Source organism: Pygocentrus nattereri, chromosome 14, assembly GCF_015220715.1.
Source record: "Pygocentrus nattereri isolate fPygNat1 chromosome 14, fPygNat1.pri, whole genome shotgun sequence".
Taxonomy (NCBI): domain Eukaryota; kingdom Metazoa; phylum Chordata; class Actinopteri; order Characiformes; family Serrasalmidae; genus Pygocentrus; species Pygocentrus nattereri.
This window is the reverse complement of record NC_051224.1, coordinates 24649238-24676757: the sequence shown is the minus strand read 5'-3', so window position 1 is coordinate 24676757 and position 27520 is coordinate 24649238. Positions and strand designations below refer to the sequence as shown.

The following is a 27520-nucleotide window of genomic DNA, read 5'->3' as shown; positions in this document are numbered from 1 at the left end:
ATGTTAATAATTATTATTCTGTAATAATTCATACAGTGCAGATTGAAAGCTTATAAAGTATAAATTATAAAGCTTAAAGTATAAATTAAGACATGATAAAAACAAACATAGATGTAAATAAATAATAAGCTGTAATTATTTATTGGAATTTTGTCACGATTGGCCCCTCCCAGTCCATGTGTTCATGTTTTGGTTTTGCCCATGTGTGTTTTTGTTTTGGTTTAGTCCAGCCCCTTGTTTTGTAACTCCTCCCCTGATTGTCTCCACCTGTTTTCCACCTGTCCCTCGTTTTCCCTGTTGTATTTAAGCCCGGTGTTGGTACGTTGTGTTTGCTGGTCTTTGTATCGGTCTTTGTATGCTGTTGGATGTTTTGTTCAGTTCAAGTCAAGTCTAGTTTGTCTGTCATGTCTGTACCTGGATCTATCCGTGTTGACTCATTGACCTTGGACTGTTCTGACCATGATCCTGGATTTGCCCTCAATAAAAGTCGCTTACCTCCGCACATGCGTCCGCTACCACGCTCCGCGTTACAAATTTCTTGTGACAAAAATACTTGGAATAGCTGTTTAATTAGTGAGCTTTTGTTATCACTTTTCAAAAATGAGGCAGTTTCTTTATAATATATGTAAGACGTGTACATAACATGTCACTGTTGTTGGAACAAAACTTCTTATCTCCAAAATGGTAACTTTGGTTTTAGAGGTAAACAGGCATTTTCAAATTATGCCAAAAACTGAAAAACGTCAAAAATGGAGATACGAGGTTTTGTTCCGACAGCAGTGATGCGTAAGTTTATTCTCAATGCTGTACAGATTTCTCACTTATCATGAAATCACTTGTAGCTTTGTTTATCTTTGAATTTGTCTTCTTTTTTACTGCTTCCTACCAACTGCCTGAAGCTTAGAGGAAATAAGTTTGGGAAACTGGGGGGATATGAAGTCTATGCACTGAACTATTCATTTAACAATAGAATCCTTTGCCCTGTATTTCTGTTTAATTGCTGAACTGGTTTAATTTATTAATCACAATTAATAGACAAGACCAAACTAGCCATGTTGACTCACGTTCTTGCCCACATCGTCCTTGGAGCTGATGAGGTCCTCCATCTCAGTGCGTAGGGCTTTATTAACCCTCTCTAACTCCTCGCGGGAAAGCTGTATCTCCTCCAGAGCTCGAGCCAAAGCCAGGCCCCTGCTCTCTTTCTCCCTCGCATCGGCCTCCGCCCGGTCCCGCTCCTCTGCAAACTTACTGGAGATGGTCTTCTCCTCAGCCAGCAACTGGGCAGAACACAGACATAGTGTATTTAAATAGCAGACAAAATCTCATTAAACTGCATTCATTTGATATATCAGTCATACAAGACTCATTTATATACTCTATAAGGACAAAAGTATTGGGACACCTACACGTTACACCTACAGGAGCTTTTATGAATCCCATTCTTAATCCATAAGCATTAATATGGAATTGTTCCCCTTTTGTATCTCTAACAGCTTCCACTCTTCTGGGAAGCTTCCTACAAGATTTTGGAGAGTGTCTGTGGGAATATTTATCCATTCATCCAGAAGGACATTTGTGAGGTCAGACACTGATGTTGGACGAGAGTTTCTGGCTCACAATCTCCGTTCTAGTTCATCCCAAAGGCGTGTGATGGGGTTGAGGTCAGGGCTCTGTGACAGCCAGTCAAGTTCTTGCACACCAAACTCACCCAGTCGTGACTGGGTGACCAGTCGTGGAGCTGCTTTGTGCACTGGGGCTCAGTCATGCTGGAAAAGGTTCTTCTCCAAACTGTTCCCACAAATTTGGAAGCGTACAATTGTCCAAAATGTCTTGGTACTGAGTCATTAAGTTTTCCCTTCACTGGAATTAAGGGCTTTAGACCAACCCCTAAAAAGCAGCCCATATCATCATCCCTCTTCCACCTAACTTTAGAGCTGGCTAAGTGCAGTCAGGCAGGTAACATTCTAAAGAATTTCGTGAACTTGTTGCACAGGTGGTATCCTATTACAGCACCATGCTCAAGTTCAGTGCACAGAGGTTGCCAACTTTCTGCAGAGTCAATCACTACAGACCTCCAAACTTTATGTGGCCTTCAGATCAGCTCAAGAACAGCGTAGAGAGCTTCATCGAATGGGTTTCCATGGTCGAGCAGCTGCATCCAAGCCCTACATCACCAAGCACAATGCAAAGCTTCGAATACAGTGGTGGGAAGCACCGCCACTGGACTCTAGAGCAGTGGAGACGTGTTCTCTGGAGTGACGAATCACGCTTCTCCATCTGGCAATCCAATGGACAAGTCTGGGTTTGGCGGTTTCCAGGAGAACGGTACTTGTTTGACTGCACTGTGTAAAGTTTGGTAGAGGGGGGGATTATGGTGTGGGGTTATTTTTCAGAAGTTGGTTCCAGTGAAAGGAACTCTTAATGCTGCAGCACAAAGAGATTTTGGACAATTTCATGCTCCCAACTTCCTGTTCCAACATGACTGCACACCAGTGTACAAAGCAAGGTCCATAAAAACATGGATGAGCGAGTTTGGTGTGGAAAAACTTGACTGGCCTAAACAGAGTCCTGACCTCAACCCAGTAAAACACTTTTGTGATGAATTAGAGCGGAGACTGCGAGCCAGGCCTTCTCGTCCAACATCAGTGTCTGACCTCACAAATGCGCTTCTGGAAAAATGGTCAAAAATTCCCATAAACACACTCCCAACACTTGTGGAAAGCCTTTTCAGAAGAGTTTAAGCTGTTATAACTCAATGTCATATGTGTGTGAAGAAAGATGAGCGAAAACTTTTGGAAATGTCTCCAAAATGGTAACTTTACAGGAGAAGAAAATAGCATGCTTTACTTTTAACGCCAATGGAACCAGAGTTTTTACCAAGTAATTTTGGGCCGTTTCTTTTGGTCCATTCATCATGGAATTTACACACAATGTAAAGGATATTTGAAATAATGTTAAAATCTGAAAAATGACAAAAATGGAGCTACAGTTTTTTTTCTGATATCAGCAATATACAAAGGATTATATGAAAAAAGGTCATTTTCTGTTCTGTATCACACACTTTATTACAGAACAGCGAGAAGAAGGTAAGGTGTACCCAAACTTTTGATGGACAATTTCTCATTACTCTGTTACACAGTCATTTTGTTTCTGTAATGTTGTGAATGATGAGCACCAACCTGGTCGAATTTCCTCTGCTTCTTCTCCAAGTTGGACACCAACTGTCTCTGGTTGTCCAGGTCCATCAGAATGTCCTCCAGCTCCTGCTGCAGGCGGTTTTTACTCTTGTCCAGTTTGTCGTAGGCCGCAGCCTTCTCCTCAAACTCAGAGTTAACCGACTCCAGCTCCCTCTGCAGCCGCTTTTTGCTTTCCTCAAGCAGCTCTATGCTGCTGGAAAACTCGTCCAGTTTTTTCTTAGCATCTGTCAGCTGACACAGTTAAGACAGACACATTTTTACCGATATTCTAAATATTTATTATTTTAAATATTATTTTTAAATATTTACTAACTGTAAACTATTGCTAGTACATTTGCTTCTGCTACAGTCATATCCCACCTGACCTACAATGCTGTAAACACTGGACACATTTACATACTAGACTGTTATATGTTTTATATACATTAATAAGCCACAACATTAAAACCACATCCTTGTACTCTCACTGTCCATTTTATTAGCTTCACTGACCATATTGTTTCACTCTGTAGTTCTACAATTACAGATTGTAGTCCATCTGTTTCTCTGCATACTTTGTTACCCAGTGCTCAGGACACCCATGGACCCTCACAGAGCAGGTACTATTTGGGTGGTGCATCATTCTCAGCACTGAAGTAACAGTGACGTGGTGGTGGTACGTTAGTGTGTGTTGGGCTGGTTCGAGTGGATCAGACACAGCAGTGCTGCTGGAGTTTTTAAACACTGTGTCCACTCACTGTCCACTCAGACACTCCTACCTTGTCAGTCCACCTTGTAGATGTAAAGTCGGAGACGACAGCTCATCTGCTGCTGCATAGTTTGTGCTGGTCATCCTCTAGACCTTCATCAGTGGTCACAGGACGCTGCCCACAGGATGCAGTTGGCTGGACGTTTTTGATTCTGAGTGTTTAAAAACTCCAGCACCACTGCTGTGTCTGATCTACTCAGACCAGCACAACACACCACCACCAACATCAGTGTTACTGCAGTGCTGAGAATGATACACCACCCAAATTGTACCTGCTCTGTGAGGGTGCTTGGGGGTCCTGACCACTGAAGAACAGGGTGAAATATTATGGCTGATCCCTGTATAAAGTATGAGTGTTTACCTTTGAATTCAGTGTGTACTGAATTTGAATTTACTCATTTAATTTAGTATATATTAGCACTGTGTATTGTTCATTTACATAAGCATCAATTTCATCAAGACAAATTCTTTATACATGCAGTAAAGAGACTTGATTCTAAATCTTCATTGTCTCATTTAGAATATCAATGGTGTTTTACCCTGTATGCGCTGTATCAGCCCCTGTCCATATGTCTGACCTGTGTGTTGAGACTGGACACGTGTCTCTCCACGTTCCTCTTGGCCTCGCTCTCCTCCTCCAGCTGCTCCAGCAGGCCGTTACGCTCCTCTTCAACCTGCCGCAGACGCGCCGACACGTTGAGCTTCTGACGCGTCTCCTCAGCCAGCAGCTCCTGAGAGGACATGAAAAACAACACTCAAGGTCAAAACATAAATAGTTAAATATTCAATAATGAAGAGTCGTGATCTTCACTTAACAAAATTACTCTTCTTGTTGACTTTTTGCTGAAATTACTTTCTGATAAACCCCCAACACTTTATGAGCAGCATCATTTAATATTCAACTTTCTGCCAATGGAACATCTAACATACTGGACTAAAGATAAACTCAACCAGTTATACTGTATTTCAGCTCTTTTCTTTCGCTATATGAGACACAGTGCAACATTGGGGAGCGGTGATGAGGTGGACACATATGCTGAGATATGCAAGATTTATTAAGGGCAAATCCATAGTCAGGGTCAAAACAGTCCAGGGTCATAGAGCCAACACGGATGGAATGGGGAACAGACATGACAAAAGAACCACAGAATAAACAAACAACGGAGGTCAGAATGAACAAACACCAAACACTTCAAACACTACCATACGAAACAAAGACCAGCAAGGGACTAGGGAAAACTCAGGGTTTCAAATACAACGGGCAAACAAGACACAGGTGGTAAACAGAGGTGAAAACAATCAAGGCCAGGGTCTGGAAACAAGGGGGCAGGAAAGGGAAGAATCAAAACAAAAAGCACATGGATGACTGGGAGGGGCCAATCGTGACACACAGGATCTCTAAATGCTTTTTGGAAAGGCTATCAAAAGGGTCTGGTTTTGGGAGTCTCTGTTTAGGGGTCAATGGCCCATATTTATAATAACCCATTAAAATCCCGCACTTATCACATACTAAGCCTTATTATTCAGTAGCTACAGGGACTTCAATGCAAATGGGCTATTTAGGGATTAATAGCCTGAAAATGTTTGATTTGTGGTTAAATAATTAAAATTACATCAGTGAGTTCAGCAATAACCAGTGGTACACAAATCCTGTACTTGAGTTAAAGTAGAGATACTCAAGGTAAAATATTACTCAAGTAAAAGTAGAAGTTCCTCATTTTAGACCTCCACTTGAGTAAAAGTACAAAAGTATTTGCCTTCAAATGTACTTAAGTATCAAAAGTAAAAGTACTAAAATATTAATTATGACTCTAATGTCCTGTTATCATTTTTATAACTAGACTCGCTTCATGAACTCATTTTAGGTGAAAATCCTCCAGCGTCTCTCTTGGTAAACCAGTTGAAATCACTTTTTACAGACAAGCAAAGTTTCAGTTTAAGATTTATTTACAACTTAGTTCCAAGTTTAAGTTTAATAAAAACTGGCTTTAAACTCAGGATAACTAATGAGCTCCTTTACTATGTTGATCTGTAGGTCTCTGTTCATAAACATAAACCAGCCCAAACTAATTTACTATAAAATGAAATGGTGTTTGTATAAATTCAGTAAAAAGCCGCGTCAGTCACGACTGCATATGTGTCCATATTTCTATATTGTGCTCTATTTACACAAAGTTAGGTTAGTTCATCATTTATGTTGAATAGACTCTCCCAAAATTTTACACTGCTGCACTGAGGTTGAACCGTATGCTGCACTGGGTCGGTATGACCAACAGGTCAAAACAAGCTCAAAACAAAGTGACCGCTGGGCCCTGATTGGTGTTCTTGCTTTGCGCTTCTTTTGTTTTGACATGTTACGTTTTTATACACACAGAAACCAAAAGGAAGGACAGATTTCTCAAAATGTAGTGGAGGAAAAAGTCAGATATTAGACTCTGAAATGTAGTGGAGTGAAAGGAAAAAGTCGCCCAAAATGGAAAAAACTTCAGTACAGATACACGAAAAAACTACTTAAGTACAGAAACCAATTACATTTATTTATAATTACTGTCCACCACTGGCAATAACATTAAAAATAGAAAACATCAATAATAATACTTGGGAGGCACTGTGTTCACAATAGGAGAGACATTTATTGTGAATCAGTTGTTATTTCTCAGTTTAACGTGTGTTGCGTGTGCTATTCTGTGATGGGCTGTAGTTTGTGTGGCTTGATTCTCTACCCCAGGGGAGAATTGTAGGGTTAGAAGTGACTTGCCTGCCGTTTTAGTGGCACTGAGGTGTGGTTCTCGCTTGCTGCTTGTTCAATAAAAGAGCAGTCACCTTTAAAGTGAATGTTTCCCGCATCTTTTTCTTCGCTAACGCTGCAATGCTAATAATTGTGCCCCCAACAATTCTTGTACTAAAGACTTTTTTTCATGCACACTGGTATAAACAAAGGCTCAAACTATTAACGTAGCATTTAAAAATGTATACAACTGATACAGTACAAATCCCTACAGTACAAATCATAGCTTAGTACAGCAGAAACTCACATACTGCAATATTACTACCCACACAAACAGTGTTTAATATGAATAATCATACTACACAAATGAGTCACTGTGCTATCTGAAAAAAATATATATTTTGCTCATTTCACATTTTATTGTCTTCCATTGTTGCAATTTTAACACAATTTTTTATTGTGTTAAAATTGTGCCTGTTATAAAAAGTACATAGATAATAGATAAACTGGACTGACAGACTGATATTAAGTTCTGGCCAGCAGGGGGCACTGTGCACCCCACCTATGAGGACAACCACTAGTTCATAAGCTGCTGAATACTTTTTTTCATTGGTTGTTTCTTTTTTGTGCGTCTTACCCCTAGGAGACGTAACATCACTATCAAAACATATGAGGCCATACTGGGGTGTGTCCATTGCAAATTATAGGTAAATAAGGTTCTCATATGCTGGTACTTGTTTTCACACACTGAGGCTGGTTTATCAGCACTCATATCACCACTTGTTTAAAAAGCTTACCTTTGGCAGACACCCAATCTTCAACACCAGGAGATTACTTAATATTTTATATTCCCCTTCTTCCAACTCTCCAGAAATTCCCTTGATGCTGAAAAAGCTTTTGATAGGGTGGAAGGGGAATCTTTTCTTCATTTTAGACAAATTTGGTTTTGACTCTAACTTTATTTGTTGGATCAGTCTTTTATACACTGCCCCAACTGCTTCCATCCATACTAACAATATGAACTCACCACCTTTTCCTTTATACCGTGGGACACGCCAGGGGTGCCCACTATCGCTCTTGATTTTTGACCTGGTGATAGAGCCTTTAGCGATCTTGCTTCGTAGCCAGGACAGATTTGAGGGCATTGCACATTACATTACATAAACTCTCCCTTTACACAGATGATCTTCTTCTTTACATTTCTAAGCCCACCTCATCCCTTCCACCATTATTAGAAATTCAGGACCAGGTTAGCCATCTCTCTGGTTATAAATAGAACTTACAAAAAAGCGAGCTATTTTTTGTTACCTCTCTAGCAAAGTCCCTTCCGCAGTCAATATTTCCCTTGAAAATAGGGGGATTTAAGTACTTAGGGGTATTCTTTACCAACTCATTTAATGACCTTTTCTCCAAAAATGTTCAGCCTCTCCTGGATAAATTTAAATCAGACATAACCAGGTGGGCCTCCCTTCCATTGTCCCTTACGGGCCGTGTTAGCTTGATTAAAATGGTCACACTTCCTAGAGTCTTATATACTTTTCAACATATCCCTGTGGTTATTAGTAAATCCTTTTTTGTCAACCTTGATCATTTGCTGAATGCATTTTTATGGGACAACAAACCCACACATTTCAAACCATCAGTTCTCCAGCTCTCCAGCTAGGGAGGCTTGGTGCTCCCTAACTTTCGTCAGTACTATTGGGCTTGTAATATTCATAAATTAGCCTACTGGGCCTATAGGAAAGCACCAAATGGCCTTCCACCTTGGGCTCATATTGAAATCTCATCCTCTCATAGCTCCCTATTTACTGTACTTTGTTCCCAGCTCCCCATATCTATTAATAAAGTTTCTACGAATCCAGTTGTTATCAGTGCTATTAAAATTTGGCTCCAATTTAGGAAATATTTTGGTTTTCATAGTGCCTCAATCCATATGCCCATCTTAAAAATCACTTGTTTCCTCCATCCTGCTCTGACCCGGCTTTCTGCTTCTGGTCAAGTATGGGGCTTACTACAGTCTCCGAGTTTTATAAGGATGGGGTCTTTTCATCTTTTTCAGACTTATCTACTAGGTATAACTTACCCAATAGTCACCTCTTTTGATTTTTTCAGGCCCGACATTTTGTACAAAAACTATTCCCCCACTTCCCTAATCGTCCTCCTGAAACCTATATCGATCAATTTCTTACTCTTGATTATTTCAAAAAGTGACTCATATCTGTTATATATAATTTAATTAAATCAATACAGGTAGAACCTACTGAAACTCTTAGAAAATCCTGGGAGGAGAACTTGGGAATTACTATTTCAGACGACTACTGGGCTTGCATCCTGGACCGGGTTCATTCTTCAATAATATGTGCTAGACATGGCCTACTACAGTGTAAGGTGCTCCACAGAGCTCACTTTACCAATGCTATGCTGGCAAAGATATTTCTGAACCGAATTGATGCTTGTGAGAGATGTAAGCAATCTCCGGCTGGCCATGCACATATGTTCTGGACGTCTCCTCGACTTACTAGTTTCTGGTCCAATATATTTGACACTCTCAATCAAGTCCTCATTTGTACTTGAGGCCCTAATCCTTTAACAGTCCTATTTGGCATCACCCCTGATTTGGGCCTCCCTGCAACCTCACAGTCTGTTATTGCTTTCACAACCTTGCTGGCCAGACGTGCCATTCTTCTTAAATGGAAACAGGCCTCTCCACCATCACACAGTATTTGGATCCGGGATGTCCTATTATGTCCTATCATGTCCTATTATCAGTATTAATAACTACTGGGTCTCATAGAGAATTTCTTAGTAACCATGGTTTCTTAGAATAACTACTCATAAATTACTGATCAATTCAACATTAATTGCTCAATCGCTGAGTCTCACAATGTTGCTGCTGAACTACTAACTGATGTAGTGTATTCCAACACTTCTAACAGTAGTGAAATACACTACACATTGTGCAGTCTCTACAATATAATGGATTATACCCTCCATTTCTATTCACAGAAACAGGTATCCTTCGAGAAGACTGGGACATCACACCACATTGTACTGACTTAAAATGCTAATGCACATCTTCATATTTGGCAGTGTGAACCAATTTGCACATTGGTTTACAAATGGTACAACTACTAAAACACTTCAATATTCAGTAGACCAGTCTGCTTACCTCTCATCTTTAGAAAAGAAAACTCTATTCTGCAGGAGCACATGTGCTGGTGTTTCTTCTGAACAGTAGTTCTCCTTTAAAGTCCTTTAGAGGGCAGGGTAGGTTGAAGAGAGGGTTCACAGAAATATCTGAATGTGTAAGTGTCCTGCCTGCAAACTGACTTGGTTCTGCATATTACCAAGTGATTATGTAGTTACTGTCTGTTAGATAATGGTTGAGGTGTTGCTATTCTTAATCAGGAGCTAATGATGATCACGAACCATAAAAAATGAATGGTAACTCAATATTAATGAACTAGGAGTTACTGATGATCAAGAACAGTATTATAAACTGAAACACATGTTATCTCATTACTAATGAACTAGGAGTTAATGATGATCAGGAACAGTATTATAAAGTGAAACACATGTTATCTCATTACTAATTAACTAGGAGCTAATGATGATCAGGAACTGTATTATAACGTGAAACACATGGTAACTCACTATTAGTGAACCGGGGTTACTCATGATCAGGAACTGTATTATAAACTGAACTACATTAGAAGTAAAAACCAGTGAAGAAATGATGTACTGTAGTACAAAAAATATTAATAAAGATTTTGTTTTAAAAAGTAAGAGTAAAGTTGCTTGCTGAATCCTTTTTCATTTGTGAATAGTCCAAATGTGAAAACATCCCTGAGTTAGCTAGCTATATCACTGAAAATAATACACCCAAACAAAATGAAATCAAAATCTGTCATGATTACTATGTAGAAGCAAGTCAATTTGACAGCAGGACACATACACATTCAAATATTTCTGTGAGCCCTCTCTTCAACTGAACTTGCCTTCAAGAGGACATTAAAGGAGAACTACTGTTCAGAAGAAACACTTGTGCTCCTGAAGAAAAGAACAGTGTTTTCTTTTTTAAAGATGAGAGGTAAGCAGACTGGTCTAATGAATACTGAAGTGTTTTACTGTTTGTAATTTGATGTACAAATTGGTTCACACTGCCAAGTATGAAGATGTGCATTAGCATTTTAACGGTTCTGATCAGAACAAACACATGAGGGACACCAGTCATTACAGTGTGGTGTGATGCCCCAGCCTTCTCTGAAGATACCTGTTTCTGTGAATAGAAATGGAGGGTATAATCCATTATATTGCAGAAACTGCACACTGTTTACTGTATTTCACTACTGTTAGAAGTGTTGGAATAAACTACACCAGTTAGTAGTTCAGCAGGAACCTTGTCAGACAATTAAGCAATTCATGTTGAATTGATCGGTAATTTATAAGTAGTTATTCTAAGAAACCAGTTACTAAGTAATTCTCTATGAGACTCCGTAGTTATTATTTAGTTAATAGTGAACTACCCTACTGATTAGTTCATTATTACCTACTGAGTAGTTAAGGTAGTAGTGGTAGTTAAGAGTAGTTACTTAAGCATTAATGCAGAACTTCTAATTTGTTCCTTTTTAGTTCCTGATTAGTTACTTAATAACTATGAAACAGTATTGTAAAGTGTTACCCCCTTTTCATCTACAGCACATTCTCTATCAATCTGAAGAACCCTTTTATGGGGCAAAGAACTGTATGAGTATGAAATGGTTCCATACAGAACTCATGGTTCTAAATAGAGCCATTCCTTTACTGTAGAAAAGCATAGGATTACTCAGTAGCTGGTGGACAGGTGAGCACACCCTGCAACAGGACTTTACCTGGGCGTCATGGAGCTGAGAGTTGAGACTGGACACGTCTTTACTCAGCTTTATGTTCTTCCCCTCTGCCTCATTGAGGAGAGCCGTCACACTGTCCAGCTCCAACTGCGGGGAGAGTTTTAAAAAGATTTTATGAGGACCACCATGATTATTACAGTTCATCCACTAAAAATTACATTTCTTTAGGCGGAAGCGCAAACAAGACATAGAAAATATAAAAATACTAAATTAATATATCACTGCTGTGATATTCTCCATTTTTGTTGTTTTTCAGTTTTTGGCATAATTTGAAAATGTATGTAATTTTTTATATTGTGTGTACATTTCATGATAAATGGACCAAAGGACACAACCCAAAATTCTGGTTCCACTGACTTACATTAAAAGTAAAGTAATTCTTTCCTCCTCCTGTAAAGTTACTATTTTGGAGATACAAAGATACATTTTAGAAGCATGAACACTCAATGAACCCTTTGCATGATTAAAGGTTCCTTACATCATGAAAGCCTTCTTCAGATTGCTGGAAATGCGCTGTGGATGATTCTATATAGCACTGAAAATGTTTATTCTATTGTAATAGTGTCAAGCTTATAACAACAGAAAAAACTTTTGGGTGCTATATAGAACCCTTTCCAAAAAGGCTCTACATAGAACCATCCACAGCACATTTTTCATCAATCTGAAGAATGTTTTCACGATGTAAAGAACCCTTTAATCATGCAAACAGCTCTTTGAGTAGCTCTCTGTGTAGAATGATTCTATTTACCAAAGAACCCTTAAAGAACCATCTTTTTAAATAGTGTAAATCAAAAGGTGGGGAAGTTTGTTCTCCCATGATCTAGAGTTTTAAGAGCAGCACTCACAGTGAGCTTGGAGACTCTGTCTCCCAGCTCCGCCCTCTGCCTCTCTCCATCATTGTACCGAGTCTGCAGATCCGCCAGCTGAGACTCCACCTTCTTCTTCTTGTGCTCAACGTCCTGCTTAGAACTAGCCACCGAGCGCAGCTCTGCGCTCAGATCTGCGGCTTCTTTCTCCAGAGCCTGCTTAGCCTTCTCCAGAGTGGCTTTAGCCTGCAGGACAGAGACAGAGAAACACGATAAAGCTTAACAGTAATACAAGAAAGAAGTATTCATTTAGACTCATATAATAAAATTCCGCAGATCAAACTAAAATCCTTGTTTACCCGTTTGGACTGCTCCAGCTGCTCACCGAGCTCCTCCACAGCCTGAGTGTGTTTCTGCCTCAGCTCCTGCACCTGGGCCTCGTGACTGCGGCCTTCATCCTCCATCGCCTTCTTCAGCGTCGCCACCTCCTGCTCTCTTTTAGCCCTGGACACAAACAAAACAGTACATGTTAACATATTAACATATTTCTGCTGTCGGAACAAAACCTCGTATCTCTAAAATGGCAACTTTACAGGAGAAGGAAAAAACCTACTTTACTTTTAATGTAAGTCAATAGAACCGGACGTTTTCTGAAGTCATTTTGGGCCATTTCTTTTAGTTCACTCATCATGAAATTTACATGCAATGTCAAGGGCAACAAGTATTTTCAAATTGTCAAAAACTGAAAAACACAAAAACGGAGATACAACTTTTTCTTCAGACAGTAGCGATTTGGAGCAGCAAAGGTTGGGAATCCCTTCACATATTAAGATTTAAACCAGATATTAAAGTGTATTTTTCATCATTTTGTTCAATATTTCAAGGTTTATTGGGAACAGCAAGAAGGTAATAAATGCTACATACTGTAAATAATATGTAATAATAATAATAATAATACATATAAATATAATAATAATGTAACATTAATGTATAATAATAATATATGTAACTATCATTATTCTATTAACAGATTAGATTAGATTAGATTAGTCACATCTATTAACAGCAATTCCTTTTTAAGTTACTTGCATTGAGACTTAAAGATCAAGACTTTTGAAATACAAGGCATTCTGGATGTTAATTTTAGCATAATTCCATTTTGGATATAAATTTTATTTGAACTGTTTTTGATGCTGGACACAGCATTTCATTTTCTCTTCCATACTACTGAAAATACTATTACAAACCTGAATTATAGCTCTTGACCAGTAAATATAGCCAGTTTGCTACCTGAGCTCCTGCTGTGCTGCTGTGGTGTCCAGTGAATCCTCCAGCTCCGACTTCAGGGCCTCCAGCTCCTCTCCCAGGTCACGCTTGGCTTTTTCAGTCTTCGCGCGGGCGTCTCGTTCGGCCTCAAGGTCGTCCTGTAGCTCAGAAATCAGCCCCTCCATCTCCCGGATCTTCTTCAGGGCATTGTTCTTCTGAGCAGATTCCTGCTCCAGCCTAGGATGGACAGATTCTGCTAATATTCCTCTTAATTATGGTTTTTGCTTTAAAATACCTCTTTTTACATTTTATTCAATTATTTTTAATAATATTTTTATTCAAAAAATTGAGAAATTCAAGAGAAAGTGAAAACTCTACACTTTCAATTCATAACTATTATGAATTATTCAATAACAACAATTAATTATTCACTTTAGATTTTTCAGTGTGTACTTAAGCAATAGAACACAGAGGGAGCGTTTTATCTGAAAATAACACCACGGCTGTGATTTGGTCACCATAGATCATCACAGCTGTGATGTTATAGTGATAACACACTCCTCAAGTGTTCTACTGATTATATAACAGTTGAATAAATACAGTAAGAAATGAATAAACTGGGCGTTTAATATGTTTTAATGTTCGCGGTTCCTTCCACCAAATTATATTTCCTTAACGAGCAGCTTGTTGCTATGTCAGATTAACATGCTCCACCCACTTGCTGCAGTCTGCTGTAAGATTCGCCTTTTGAAGTACAAACTGAGCCATAAAACTGCTGCAATATCAAGTTTAGCTCAGTTTTGTCAATTTTTGCCAGATCAGTATTAATGTTGTTTTGTTCCAGCCAGTCTGTAAAGCGTCTTACAGCCCGTTTAGTTTGGTGAATGGTATTGGGTTCATTTCTGGCTGATTCCAGGTTGTTTAGCTGTTGTTCTGTCACAGCTGCCGACTGAAAAGCTGCTCAGTGGTGATGCCAATTTGGGAATTTAGTGTCGTCTCATCTTCAGAGTCTGACCAAATCGGCTGTTGGTCAAATGTGATCTTAAAAGTGTCCGTTTTCTGTTTGTGGCAGAGTAAGAAGTAAAAACGTTCAAATGGCTTTAGCGTCTCCTACAGCTGTCAAAGTCGTTGCTTAGCAACGGCATCTCAGCGGAGTGAGTATGTATGTATGTGTACACCACTGTATGTGGTGTTTCACTTCACAGATGGGTTAAATGCGGAGGTGAAATTTCCCCGTTGTGGGACTAATAAGGGTCTCTTAATCTTAATCCAATCTAAAAATATGGTTCACATGATTTGCACATTTCATTCTACTTTTATTTACATTCTGCACAGTGTCCCAACTTTTTATGTAGTGTGCAGGCTCTGTTACAGTACAGAACACAGTTGATCAATTTAGTGCTGTTTCTGAAGCCAGTGGACCACGAAACAGAATTAGTCATGGATTTCTAAGAAAGCTGAAAGTTAAGAGAAGGAGCGTACCGAGCCAGCAGGGCCTGCAATTCCTCCTCTTTGGCAGCCAGTTGTGCTTTCAGCTCTGCGATCTCAGCCTGCAGAGCGGCCAGCTGGTCCTGCAGGTCATTATACTCAGCCTCCAGTTTACGCTTCGCCTTCTCCACATCCTGACGGCCTTTCTCTTCCTTCTTCATACGCACTGGACGGATATAAAACAGTCAACCGCACACATAACAACATTTTAACAATTTGCATTTCACTCCAAATGCAGTCACACTGCCATCTACAAAAACAGACAATAATAACAACATTGTTTGGAGCTATGCAACCTACGTTGGTCCATTACATTCAGTCATACAGTGTCAGATACCACACAGTTGAGTCTATTAGAGATGCTGAACAACTCCACTTGGTTTGAGGGAAATGTGTGATCATTTAAGTCTGCAGTTTGCATCGTGCTAATTGGTGTGGTATCCACTTCCATTAATTGTTAGCTACATTAGCCGCTTAGTTCCAGCAACACGAACACAGTAAAAAGTAACAAATATATAAATGACTGTTCTTAAAAACAAAACCGTTGGTATTTTATGAGCTGGTTTGGCTCCAGGTTTCTCCTTGATGCCCCAGCCACTGCATTCATTAAGAAATTTCATTACCAGCACAATTTATTTGATTGAATGAAGGACTGGTCATTAAATGAAAAATGAAGACCAATTCATTATAACGAATTAACTTCTTTGTCTTTTGATTTTAAGAAAATAAATGTGATTTTTTTGAGATCACAACTTCTTGGTCTTGTAATCTCAAGATTGCAAATGTTATTTTCCCAAGATCACAACTTATTTGTCTTGTGATCTCAATATAACATATATCTTGTGTCTTTTGATCTCAGGATAACAAATGGAGATCACACCTTATTTATCTTGTGATCTCAGGAAAATAAATGTGGTTTTCTTGAGATCGCAACCTTTCTGCCTTGTAATCTCAAGACAGCAAATGTTATTTTCCCGAGATCACAAATTATTTGTCTTGTGATCTCAATTTAACAAATGTCTTGTGTCTTTTGATCTCAGGATAACAAATAGAGATCACAACTTATTTGTCTTGTGATCTCAAGATAACAAAAGTTGTTTTCCTGATAATCTTGAGATCAAAAGAAAAATACAATATATTAACAAAATTAGCAAAACAACTTTTCTTATCTTTAGACCACAAGACAATTAAGTTGTTATCTCAAGATAACAGTCCAGAAAATGATACCTACCTCATGAAGCTCAGAAGAAAACAACACAAAGCATTAGATAAATTAAACCTGAACAGATTTTTTTCTTATTTATCTGAAAGTAACAAAACAACTAATTGAAAAGGAATGTCCTGGCAGGCAGTGTAGATGTTCTAGATACATTTGAACGTGAACTCTGTATGCAGAATATGCTAAACTTTGGGAAGGTTAAATAAGACCCCTACAGACAACATACTTCCAAACATTTTAATCTACAGCTACTTTAATTTAACACATTTTATGTGAACTGTGCGAATATTATGGCACATTTTATGTTTTATTTAAGCAGTAGAAGACAAGAGGGAGTATGTTATTGCGAAATAACATCACGGCTGTGATTTGGTCGCAGTAGATCACCACAGCCGTGATGTTATAGTGAAAAACGTCTCGAGTGTTCTATTGCTTTAATACAACAGTTAAATAAATAAAGCAAGAAATGAATAAACTGGCCGTGAACACGCCGTTTAATATGTTTTAATGTCCGCAGTTCCTTCTGCCAAATTATAGTTCCTTCACAAGCAGCTTGTTGCTACGTCAGAGTAATGAGCTCCGCCCACTTACTGCACAGCCGAATCGCTCCCCAAACGTGTAGCCTGATCTTCAGAGTCTGAGCCATAAAACTGCCACAATATCAAGTTCAGCTCAGTTTGGTCAGTTTTTCCAGATCAGTATTAATGTTGTTTTGTTCCAGCCAGTCTGTAAAGCGTCTTACAACCCATTTAGTTTGGAGAATGTTATTGGGTTGATTTCTGGCTGATTCCAGGTTGTTTAGCTGTTCTTTTGTTACAGCTGCTGACTGAAAAGCTGCTCAGTGGTGATGACTGTTTGGGAATTTAGTGTCATCTCATCTTCAGAGTCTGACCAAATCAGCTGTTGGTCAAATGTGATCTTAAAAGTGTCTGTTTTCTGTTTGTGGCAAAGAAAGAAGTAAAAACTTTCGAATGGCTTGAGCGTCTCCTACAGCTGTCAAAGTCGTTGCTTAGCAACGGCGTCTCAGCGGCGTGATAGGGTGTTTGTGGAAAAAACGTGCGGTTATGATGAAATAACAGCACAGTTTGAAAGCTTCACAACCAACCAGCTCACGTGGCCGGAACTAACTGAACTAACTGTTGTATAATCCAATATGTTACACAGCAAATAAACACAAGCTGTGCACTACAATTTGCAGAAAAGTGTCATATTTAAAGTGTTTTCTCACTAGAGGATGTGTAACTGATTGTACACAATGAAAAAATGTGATTTTGCCAGATTTCGTTCAAACTTTTGCAAATGCCTTTCTATAGTCACAGGTCACTGACTCAATCTGCCCTGAACAAACCTTCCAGCTCGGAAATCATGGACTCGTGTTTAGCCTTCAGCTTTGTGAGATTCTTCGACTTCTCCTCTTCTTCAGCGAGGTTGGAGCTCATGTCAGCCAGACGTTCCTCCAGCTGCTGCTTCTCCTACATCAGTTAGAGGGTATAAAAGGTTAATAGGGCTCAGGAAAGAGAACATGTCATTTTATATTACATAGCTAAACAAAGACATGTTGTATTACCAGTTTCAGTGTGTTATGTTTAATTTTATTAAAAATTGTATTCACCCATGAGTCAGAGTCATACACAAACATTTGACCACTGCCAATAAAATGACACATTTTTTTGATTTTCAAAATGAAAATGAGCGGTAATACATTATATGGACGGACTGTAGATGCTTTGTAGCTTGTCTTTAAGTGTCACGCCTCAGGCGGACTCGGATATCATCTCGAACTCCATCTCCCAGACACCATCCGGAGATCACATGACTGGGGACGAGCGCCCGCGTCACTACCAATGCTTGCAGTCTCCTGATTACTGATCATACGCACCTGTACAGGTTAACCTACTGAGACACTATTTAAGACTAGTTCAAAGTAGGTCTCGGTGCGAGGTATTGCTTCTATTTCTCAAGAACGTACTGAGCGATTTCTTCATCTTCTATGATCTCCTGTTAGGACCCTGTTCTATCGTTGTTACTGACTTAGTCTTTTGGATTTACCCTTTTGTACTTTCACTGGCGGTTTTGGTTTTCTCGTGTTTGAACTTGGAACTGGTTTTGTGACTTTCGAATTCGGTTTATCCCTGGTCTCTAGGTTGCTTCTTCCGCGTTCGTCTCCCTCCGGTCCAGCGTTACATTAAATGCAAATACATGTCTATTAAATGCAACATAACATCGAAGCACACAGACAACACAGACAACAGTCTCGCCTAGCTAGGAGCTAACGAAATGGCAAAGAGAGAGATTTAAGATGAACATTGATAATTTAGACACGAATGGACTTATTTGTGTTTATAATCACTCCAGCTGGTTTCCTGACATGTTTAATTTGCAGTGAGAAACTGACAAACACTAAAAAGTCACGAAGCTGAAGTCAGTTTTTCATTTGCCAACTTCTTGTTTGAATAGTCCCATTTCACCTTAAATAGTGCAGCAGTTACATTCTGGCTCCTCAGCTATCATTTAAGGTGGAATGGGAAAATTCAGTCAAGAAGCTGGAGAATGAGAAGTGACTTCAGCCTCATAAAATCAAACCTTAAGGGATGTTTTACAAAAGATGTTCTAGAAAAGAACAAAGAAAGTCTGTGTTTTAGTTTATATTAAATTTTTTGTCTATACTAGTTCATCAGCACAAACTGAGACACATTTACAGCCAAGATGGTAAAACATGAATAAATAAATAAATAAATAAATAAAATGGATAAAAAGTGTTGTGGCTCCCAAGACAGACAGATTTTTGATGAAAGAAGAAAATGGCTCTTCTTAACATTTGAGTTGCTGTCACCAGTTGACCAACAAACTTAAACATGCTATTTTTCTGCAGAATAAAATGGACAATTTCTATGTAGTCTATTTATTCATCTGTAGAGAGAAGCTTTGCAGTGCACGTAATTTAACTAAGAAAATCAACCAAACGTGTAGTTTGACCAGGGGCACCTTTAATTTTCACATAAGACTGTAACTGCTGTGCCATAGCAGTTGTAAAGCATCTTTAAAATAAGTGGTCAGAGAAAAACATGTCCAGGAGTCAGTCTGTTACACAAGCTTGCCACTGAACTCAGTAAATCAGATTTTTGCACGTCTGTGTTCCTCACCTTATGCAGCTTGTTGTTCTGATCCTCCATGATGAGAAAATCTTCCTCCAGTTTTTTAATCTTCCCATCAGTGGCAGCTTTCTCCAGCTGCAGCTTCTGCCTGCCATCCTCCTGCTCGGCCAAACATGCCTCCATTTCCTACAGAGATGGCAAACAAGCTCAGTGAGGGTCACCTGCAGGTCTAGCTAATCAACAAACTCAACCCCTTAACTTTTAAAATGCATTGCAAATTGTGTTTTGTTTAATCTGGGAATCTTTTTGTAAGTTCACACATCAGTTCTTCACTTTAACTTCAAAACACATTAATTATATAGAAGATACTGAAACATTTAGAGTAGATGCTGAATAATCCATAGTAGTTACTGAATAATTAATTGTAGCTCATACATAATTCAAAGTAGATACTAAATAATTCATAGTACATACTGAATAATTCATAATAGTTTTTTACACTAAAAAAATTAATTACATCATTATAATTTTCAGTTTGCACATCCACAGCAAACAATTAGCTGATTACTTATTTCCAATAATCAGTCATCAATGATAATTGCAGAACCTGTAGCTGCTGCTGCATGTTCTTCTTCTCCTGCTGCAGGGCCTGACTGCGCTCCTCCTCCTCCTCCAGCCGCGCCTCCATCTCATGCAAAACCTCCTCCAGCTCCTGCTTTTTGGCCTCCAGCCGAATCCTCATCTCCTCTGCCTCGGCGTAGAGCTCTGCCTCCGTCTGCAGCTTCTCCTGTAGTGCGTTCCTCTCCTCCAGCAGCTGAGTACAGGTGGGCCGTACAGGTACATGGTCACAGATCGAGTTATGATGGACTTTTCTAATGTTTAATCTTTTGTAATTATCCAAGATCAAAATTTTGCGGTGTTAGACAGTAATTTCTGGGCTGTCAATCAAATCAGCAGTTTTGATTTTGTAGTGTAGGGATGGACACTACAACAAAAATGTTACATATAATTTCTGACATTTTTACGATACACAATATGCACTACAATATTTAGTTTCACTGAGATTGAATAATTTTGGAACAAACTAATAATAATAATAAGACTACTTCAACTACTATTACTTTGACTACTACTATGACTACCATTATGACTGCTACTACTACTACTTTGACTACAATGACTATTATGACTACTATTATGACTACTACTATGACTACCATGACTACTATTATGACTACTTCTACAACTACTATTATGACTACTACTACTACCTCTATGACTACTATTATGACTACTACTACTACCATGACTAATATGACTACCATAATGACTACTACTACAACTACAATTATGACTGCTACTACTACTATGACTACCATTATGACTACTACAACTACTATTATGACTACTACTATGACTACTACTACTACTAACATGGCTAATACGACTACTACTATGACTATCACTACTACTATGACTACTATTATGACTACTATGGCTACCAGTATACTACTACTACTACTATGGCTACTATTATGAATACTACTACTACAACTACTACTATGCTTACTACTACAACTACTATGACTACTATTATGATTGCTATGACTACCATTATGACTACTACTACTATGACTACCATTATGACTACTATTATGAATACTACTACTATAACTACTACAACTATTACTACGACTACTACTGCTACTATGACTGCTACAACTACCATTATGACTACTACTACCATGACTACTATTATGACTACTATTATGACTATTATGAATACTACTACTATAACTACTACAACTACTACTATGACTACTACTACAACTACTATGACTACTATTATGACTACTACAACTACTACTATGACTACTACTACGACTACTACTATGACTACCATTATGACTACTATGACTACCAGTATACTTTGACTATTACTACGACTACCATTATGACTGCTGCTACTACTACTTTGACTACAATGACTATTATGACTACTATTATGACTACTACTATGACTATTATTATGACTACTGTGACTACCATTATGAGTACTACTACTACTACTATTATGACTACTACCAGAACTACTACTATGACTATTACTACTACTACTATGACTACCATTATGACTACTATGACTACAAGAATACTTTGACTACTACTATGACTACCATTATGACTGCTGCTACTACTACTTTGACTACAATGACTATTATGACTACTACTATGACTACCACTATGACTACCATGACTACTATTATGACTACCATGACTACTATGACTATTATTATGACTACTGTCACTATCATTATGACTATTACTACTACTACTACTGTCACTATCATTATGACTGCTACTACTACTACTTTGACTACAATTATTATTATGACTACTACTATGACTACCATGACTACTATCATGACTACTACTTCTACTACAACTACTATGACTACTATTATGACTACTGTGACTACCATTATTACTACGACTACTATGACTATGATTACTACCACTAAAATGACTATTACTACAATTACTACTACAAGTAGTACTACTGCTAATATGACAAACCTAATAAACCTACAACTACAATTATTTTTATTCAATGTTTTACATGAATTACTGAACTGCACTAAATCCAATAAACAGGACTAATTCTGCTCTCTTTGTGATGAAGCATGTAGTTAGTCAGCATTCTTTGAGTACTGATATACCTATGGCTCAGAAATATCACAATATCATATATCAATTTTATCAAAATATCTTAATAACAATAAAATATCTTCGTATTGTCCAGTCCTCCTCTATATTAGTGTAACAATTTCAGTACATTACTGAAAAACAGAAAATGAAACCAGTGATTAGTCAATCAACTGCCTCTTCATCTTAGCATTTCACATTTTCCATCTTTTGTGAATGATACTGTCAATCATCAATTCATTGATCAATTTAGAAAAATGTAAACAATAACTTATAGTTAATGCTTAATGCCATACAGCATATATGCACATATTTTAACCTTGCAACACATTGTCTTTGAAATCAATTAAGTAGTAGTTTTCTGAACTGAGCTTACAGCTGATCTGCTTAGTATACGAGAGATTTGCAAAACTAAGATATTTTATCAAATACATTATTATACCCTGAATCAAATATTAACCTCAGAATCAAAAATCATATCAAATCTAAAATACATCATTACATCCATAATAAGGTTTGTATGTAACAGCATGTCATGCAGCATCAAAGTGCTAACTGGAGTACAATAAGCATTCTCCTCACCTGTGAGTGCTTCTGGGTGATCTCCTTCAGTTCGGTCTCTGATTTCTGGGCAACTTCCTTCGCCTTCTGAAGTTCTTCCTCCTTTTGGCTCATCTCTTCTTCTTGTCGGGTCACTTGCAGCAGTGGTTTGACCTTTGGGTGAGGAGATAGGGCAGTTTCTGACCATAATCAAAGTCAAAGGAGGTTTGATACCACTATATTCTGAGCTGAAAGCTGCTCTGAGGCTCATCACGTTGTTTCTTACTTTAGTGAAAAGCCTCCACCACTGCCAGTTCTTCAGTTTGAGGTAGGCAGCGCAGTTCCTCTGGATGACCTTCATGGCCGTGAGCTGCTGCTGTCTCTTGCTGAAAGCTCTGATAGGAGAAAGTGTTTATAACAAAATCTGATTTGTTTTTGCACCCAGAACTTTAGTCACTACAATGCTTTTGTCACTGTTTTGTCGCTAAAATGCTAAATGATCCCCATTCCACCCCTCGCCCCTACCACTTAGCCCTTCTTCTCACGTTTAGGGGCAGGGTGTCCCAATTCTTGTTAAGATAAAGGGGTGGGGCGAAGTGTTGAGGCTACATGACCCTCCAAACTGAGGTTTTTCAGAGACACTCCAAACAGAGTGATATGAGAAATAAAGAAAAAACGACAAGATGGAGCACGAAAGACCAAAAAAACCCACAAATGTGAGAATTTAAAATTTTGATAACCAGTGTATTTCAGTGTATTATGGTCATTTTCTTCATAACAAGCACAAAAAATTGCTAACAGTACTGCTGATGTCTCAGTAGCTAACTAGCTAACTTTCCTGTTCCACCTTAAGTGGTGAAGCAGTTACATTCAGGCACCTCAGGTATCAGAACTGCTGCTCCATTTAAGGTAGAACGGAAAAATTTGAGCAAGAAGCTGGTGAATATCTGACTTTAGCTTCATATCACGGAAGAATTAGGGGTGGGTGATAATAAATAATTGCCCCCCATTTGAAGGCATATGATGCCCTAAATGTAACTAAAGCCCAGCAGTGAGGAGCTGAACTTTACCCTCCTCTGCTGTCACTGCAGACTGGCAGGGCTGCCTACAGAGCAGCACTAGTAGCTGTTAATGAACTAATGCTCTTATTATTTGAGGGTCCCATTTCAGGGGGAAGATTTCAACCACTACCCTATAACTCAGCTCCAAGGGGCAACACTTGAAAACAAGGGGTAGGGGTAAAAAGTAGAATTGGGATTGGGCCTTATTCAGCATTCTGAGAGCTTGAAATTAAGTGGGAATGGTGCAGTTGTGCAGATGTAGTGTTGCATATGTGTCAGAGACTTACTTTCTGGCAAGGAAGCCACGGCCCTGGGCCTGGAAGGCGATGATGATGACAGTCAGTTTTAGATCACGCTCCTCCTCCAACTGAGCTAAAACGCCCGTACGGAAAAACATCTTACTCTGACCAATCCGGTACAGGTTGGGGTCCAGGTCAAGATGCTTAATCTAATCAAAAAATAAACACAAAGCAATCAGATACAGTGAACAGTATGTAATCTATGGTCAGTTGACCAATGAACATTTCATACAGTCATCTGAAAAACCTTGAAGACCCATGGTCAAATCACGTTTCGTTGATCGTGGAAAAAAGTTAAAAATACATTCTCTATGTGGAACAAACTTAAATATGATGTCTTTCCTGCACAAATTCATCAAACACATTGGAAAATAACACAAAATGTCCCCTTATTTTTACATTTCACAAATCAACAAAAATGTCATTTGACCAGGGGTGCCAAAACTTTTGCACGAGATACACTGTATGTATGTGTTGCACAGGGTGTCTTCCTGTGTTTTCATTCATTGTGTGTTTTTGTGTTAGTCTATAAGTGTTTATAATAGTAATATTACATATAGAGCACCTTTTAAAATGCTTCACCATTACAGAAATATTAAAAGCGGCAGGTTGAAATACAACCCCATTTCCAAAAAAGATGGGCTGCTGCGCAAAATGTAAATAAAAAAAATGCAATGATGTGCAGATCATTTAAACCCTATATTTATTTGAAAGTAGTACAAAGACAACATATCAAATGCTAAAACTGAAACATTTTATTGTTATTTGAAAAATATATGAAATATGTGAATTTAATGCTAGCAACACATTTTAAAAAGTTGGGACGGGGGCAACAAAAGGCTGGTGAAGTTGTGCAATGCTAAAATAACACCTGGTGGTTGATTAGAAACAGGTCAGTAACATGACTGGGGATGAAGAGCATCTCAGAGAGACAGTCTTTCAGAAGTAAAGATGGGGAGGGGTTCACCACTCTATGAAAGACAGCACCATCAAATAGTGAAACAATTCAAGAAAAATGCTTCCCAACATAAAATAGCAAAGAATTTCTGCTTTTCATCATCTACGGTACATAATAACATTAAAAGATTCAGAAAATCTGGAGAAATCTCTGTAAGGGACAAGGACAAAACCAGTATTTACTGCCTGTGATCTTTGGGCCCTCAGACGGCACTGCATTAAAAACAGACATGATTCTGTAGTGGAATTCACTGCATCACTAAGTAAGGCATTTATATCATAGACTCCATAAGTTTCACCCAAATTATAAAAGGGCCCACACACTACCACAACCGCACTCTAGACTTAATACTGACCTTTAGTGTAGACATAGATAACTTAGCCATTCTCCCCCAGAGCACAGCCGTCTCAGACCATTACTTAATCTCATAGGAAATTCATTAAGAGGACTATAACTTCCTCCACAGCTGGCAGCTTTATCAGAAACCCACAGTTATCAGCTTCTGTCAGCTGTCCATCTAACCCTACCGAGTTAGATATTTTGACCAAGTTCGTAGAGGATACTTTTCGATCTACCCTAGATAGTGTGGCTCCATTAAAAAATAAAATAGTATGGCAGAAAAAACTTGCCCCTTGGTATAACGATCATACCCGAGCTTTAAAACAGACTGCCAGACAACTAGAGCGAAAATGGCGTCTGACTAAATTAGAAGCGCTCCAGTCTGCCTGGAAGGAGCCTTATAGACTATAGAAGAGCTCGTACTGTGATCAGCCTCTCTCTCCTCTCTCATAGAACACAATAAGAATAATCCTAGATCACTATTTAGGACAATTTTTAAAGTAACAGAGAACAAAACAGTCACTGAGCCCCAGATGCCATCAGCCTATAGCAGCAATGATTTTATGAATTTCTTTATTAAAAATATTGAAAACATTTGGTAGAAAATTCAGAACACACAGTTAAACTATACAAACCCGCTGCTTTATAATGCTAGTCTAGATCCTGAGAATATTATAATCACTGCAGAGAGGCTGGAATCCTTTACATTACTTCAAGAAAATTAACTGGTTAAAATCGTCTCTTCTGCAAAATCAACTACCTGTGCCACTGCTCACCAGCCATTGGCTTGACCACCGTTGTTGCTGCTGCTGCATAATCATAAACTAATCAAATTAGCCACTGCCCCCCCCGTTCTATAATACTTAACAATGTTTGCTATCCGGTGTCGACCAGAGGAGGATGGGTTCCCCTTCTGAGTCTTGGTTCCTCTCAAGGTTTCTTCCTCTTTTAGGGAGTTTTTCCTTGCCACTGTTGCTACTGGCTTGCTCATGGGGGCTCGGACCTGGATTTTTCTTTTTCTTTCTTTCTGTATTACTGATTGTTCTGTAAAGCTGCTTTGTGACAACACCTGTTGTAAACATGTTGTAAACCCATTGCATGGGCTCAGAAACACTTCTGAAAACCACTGTCTATGAAACAGTTCATCACTGCATCCACAAATGCAAGTTAAAACCCTAAAATGCAAAGAAGAAACCAGATATAAATAGGATCCAGAAACACTGCCACCTTCTCTGGGCCCAAGTTAATTTAAAATGGACTGAGGCGAAGTGGAAAAGTGTCCTGGCATCCGACAAATCATCACATTTGAAATTCTTTTTGAAATCATGTTTATCATTTACATTTTTTGCAGCATCCCAACTTATAAAACAAAATATAAATTATAAGTAATCTTTTACCTGTACACTGTAAGCAATGTTTCTTTCTTTGCTAGAATTAAATAAAACTGACAGTGACTCTACAGTAGCAGTTCTCCTAAAGCACTGACTCACCATTAGGGTGCAGGCTTGTTTGCCGTCCATAAAGCCTTTGGGAATCGCACTGGCAGCCAGAATCTCATATCTGGAGAACAGAAGGATGAAGTACTTATTAAAGTGATAATGTGTCAAAAAATCACCTCTATACTGTTTTCACCTCACTGTGTATGTAGTTGAGATTCTGCTGTCTGAGGTTTGCTTTAGTTTTGCACTAGATCCACAAAGCTGATGGAAGCTTATATACCACCAATTAGCACTGTGCTAACTGCATCTCATTCATTTTCTAACCCACTTATCCTCCTGGTATCCCAGAGTTCAGTGGGTAGGAAGGAGGAAACACCCTGGACAGGTTGTCAGTCCATCATAGAACAGGCAGACAGTTAGACACACACTCACACCTAGGGGCAATTTAGTGTCTCCAGTCGGCCTGACCGCATGACTTTGAACCAGGGCTGTGTTCTAGCAATCTAGGAGAAGCTAACAAACAAAAAATAGCAAAGAAAATCAAACCCAAGCCCCCCTTGCTGTGAGGCGACAGCGCTACCCACTATGCCACCGTGCTACCTTAGGTAAGGGTAAAAATAAAATTAAATAAATAAAAATAATAATTCAAATGCCCATCCAAAGATAGCATCCTAGTAAGGCCTCTGCTTTAAACTGTGGAAGGAAACCTGAGTGCCCAGAGAAACCTTGGCCCTGGCTGCCC

At 38.7% G+C, this 27520-nt stretch overlaps 1 protein-coding gene across 3 annotated transcripts in view; it reads right to left on the bottom strand.

Annotated features, from left to right (window-relative positions):
- Nucleotides 1–27520, bottom strand: part of myh11b (myosin, heavy chain 11b, smooth muscle) — a 72361-nt gene that overhangs the window by 19406 nt on the left and 25435 nt on the right. For all 3 annotated transcript variants that reach the window (XM_017715477.2, XM_037544572.1, XM_037544571.1), the window contains exons 19-33: nucleotides 26830–26899; nucleotides 24031–24191; nucleotides 22969–23077; nucleotides 22725–22856; nucleotides 20044–20250; nucleotides 19485–19622; nucleotides 17690–17813; nucleotides 15117–15288; nucleotides 13659–13871; nucleotides 12728–12872; nucleotides 12408–12614; nucleotides 11545–11649; nucleotides 4524–4676; nucleotides 3180–3428; nucleotides 1065–1277 (exon numbers count right to left, since the gene is read on the bottom strand). In XM_017715477.2, coding sequence (XP_017570966.2) covers nucleotides 1065–1277; nucleotides 3180–3428; nucleotides 4524–4676; nucleotides 11545–11649; nucleotides 12408–12614; nucleotides 12728–12872; nucleotides 13659–13871; nucleotides 15117–15288; nucleotides 17690–17813; nucleotides 19485–19622; nucleotides 20044–20250; nucleotides 22725–22856; nucleotides 22969–23077; nucleotides 24031–24191; nucleotides 26830–26899 — 2398 coding nt within the window. The remainder of the gene's footprint in view (nucleotides 1–1064; nucleotides 1278–3179; nucleotides 3429–4523; nucleotides 4677–11544; nucleotides 11650–12407; nucleotides 12615–12727; nucleotides 12873–13658; nucleotides 13872–15116; nucleotides 15289–17689; nucleotides 17814–19484; nucleotides 19623–20043; nucleotides 20251–22724; nucleotides 22857–22968; nucleotides 23078–24030; nucleotides 24192–26829; nucleotides 26900–27520) is intronic.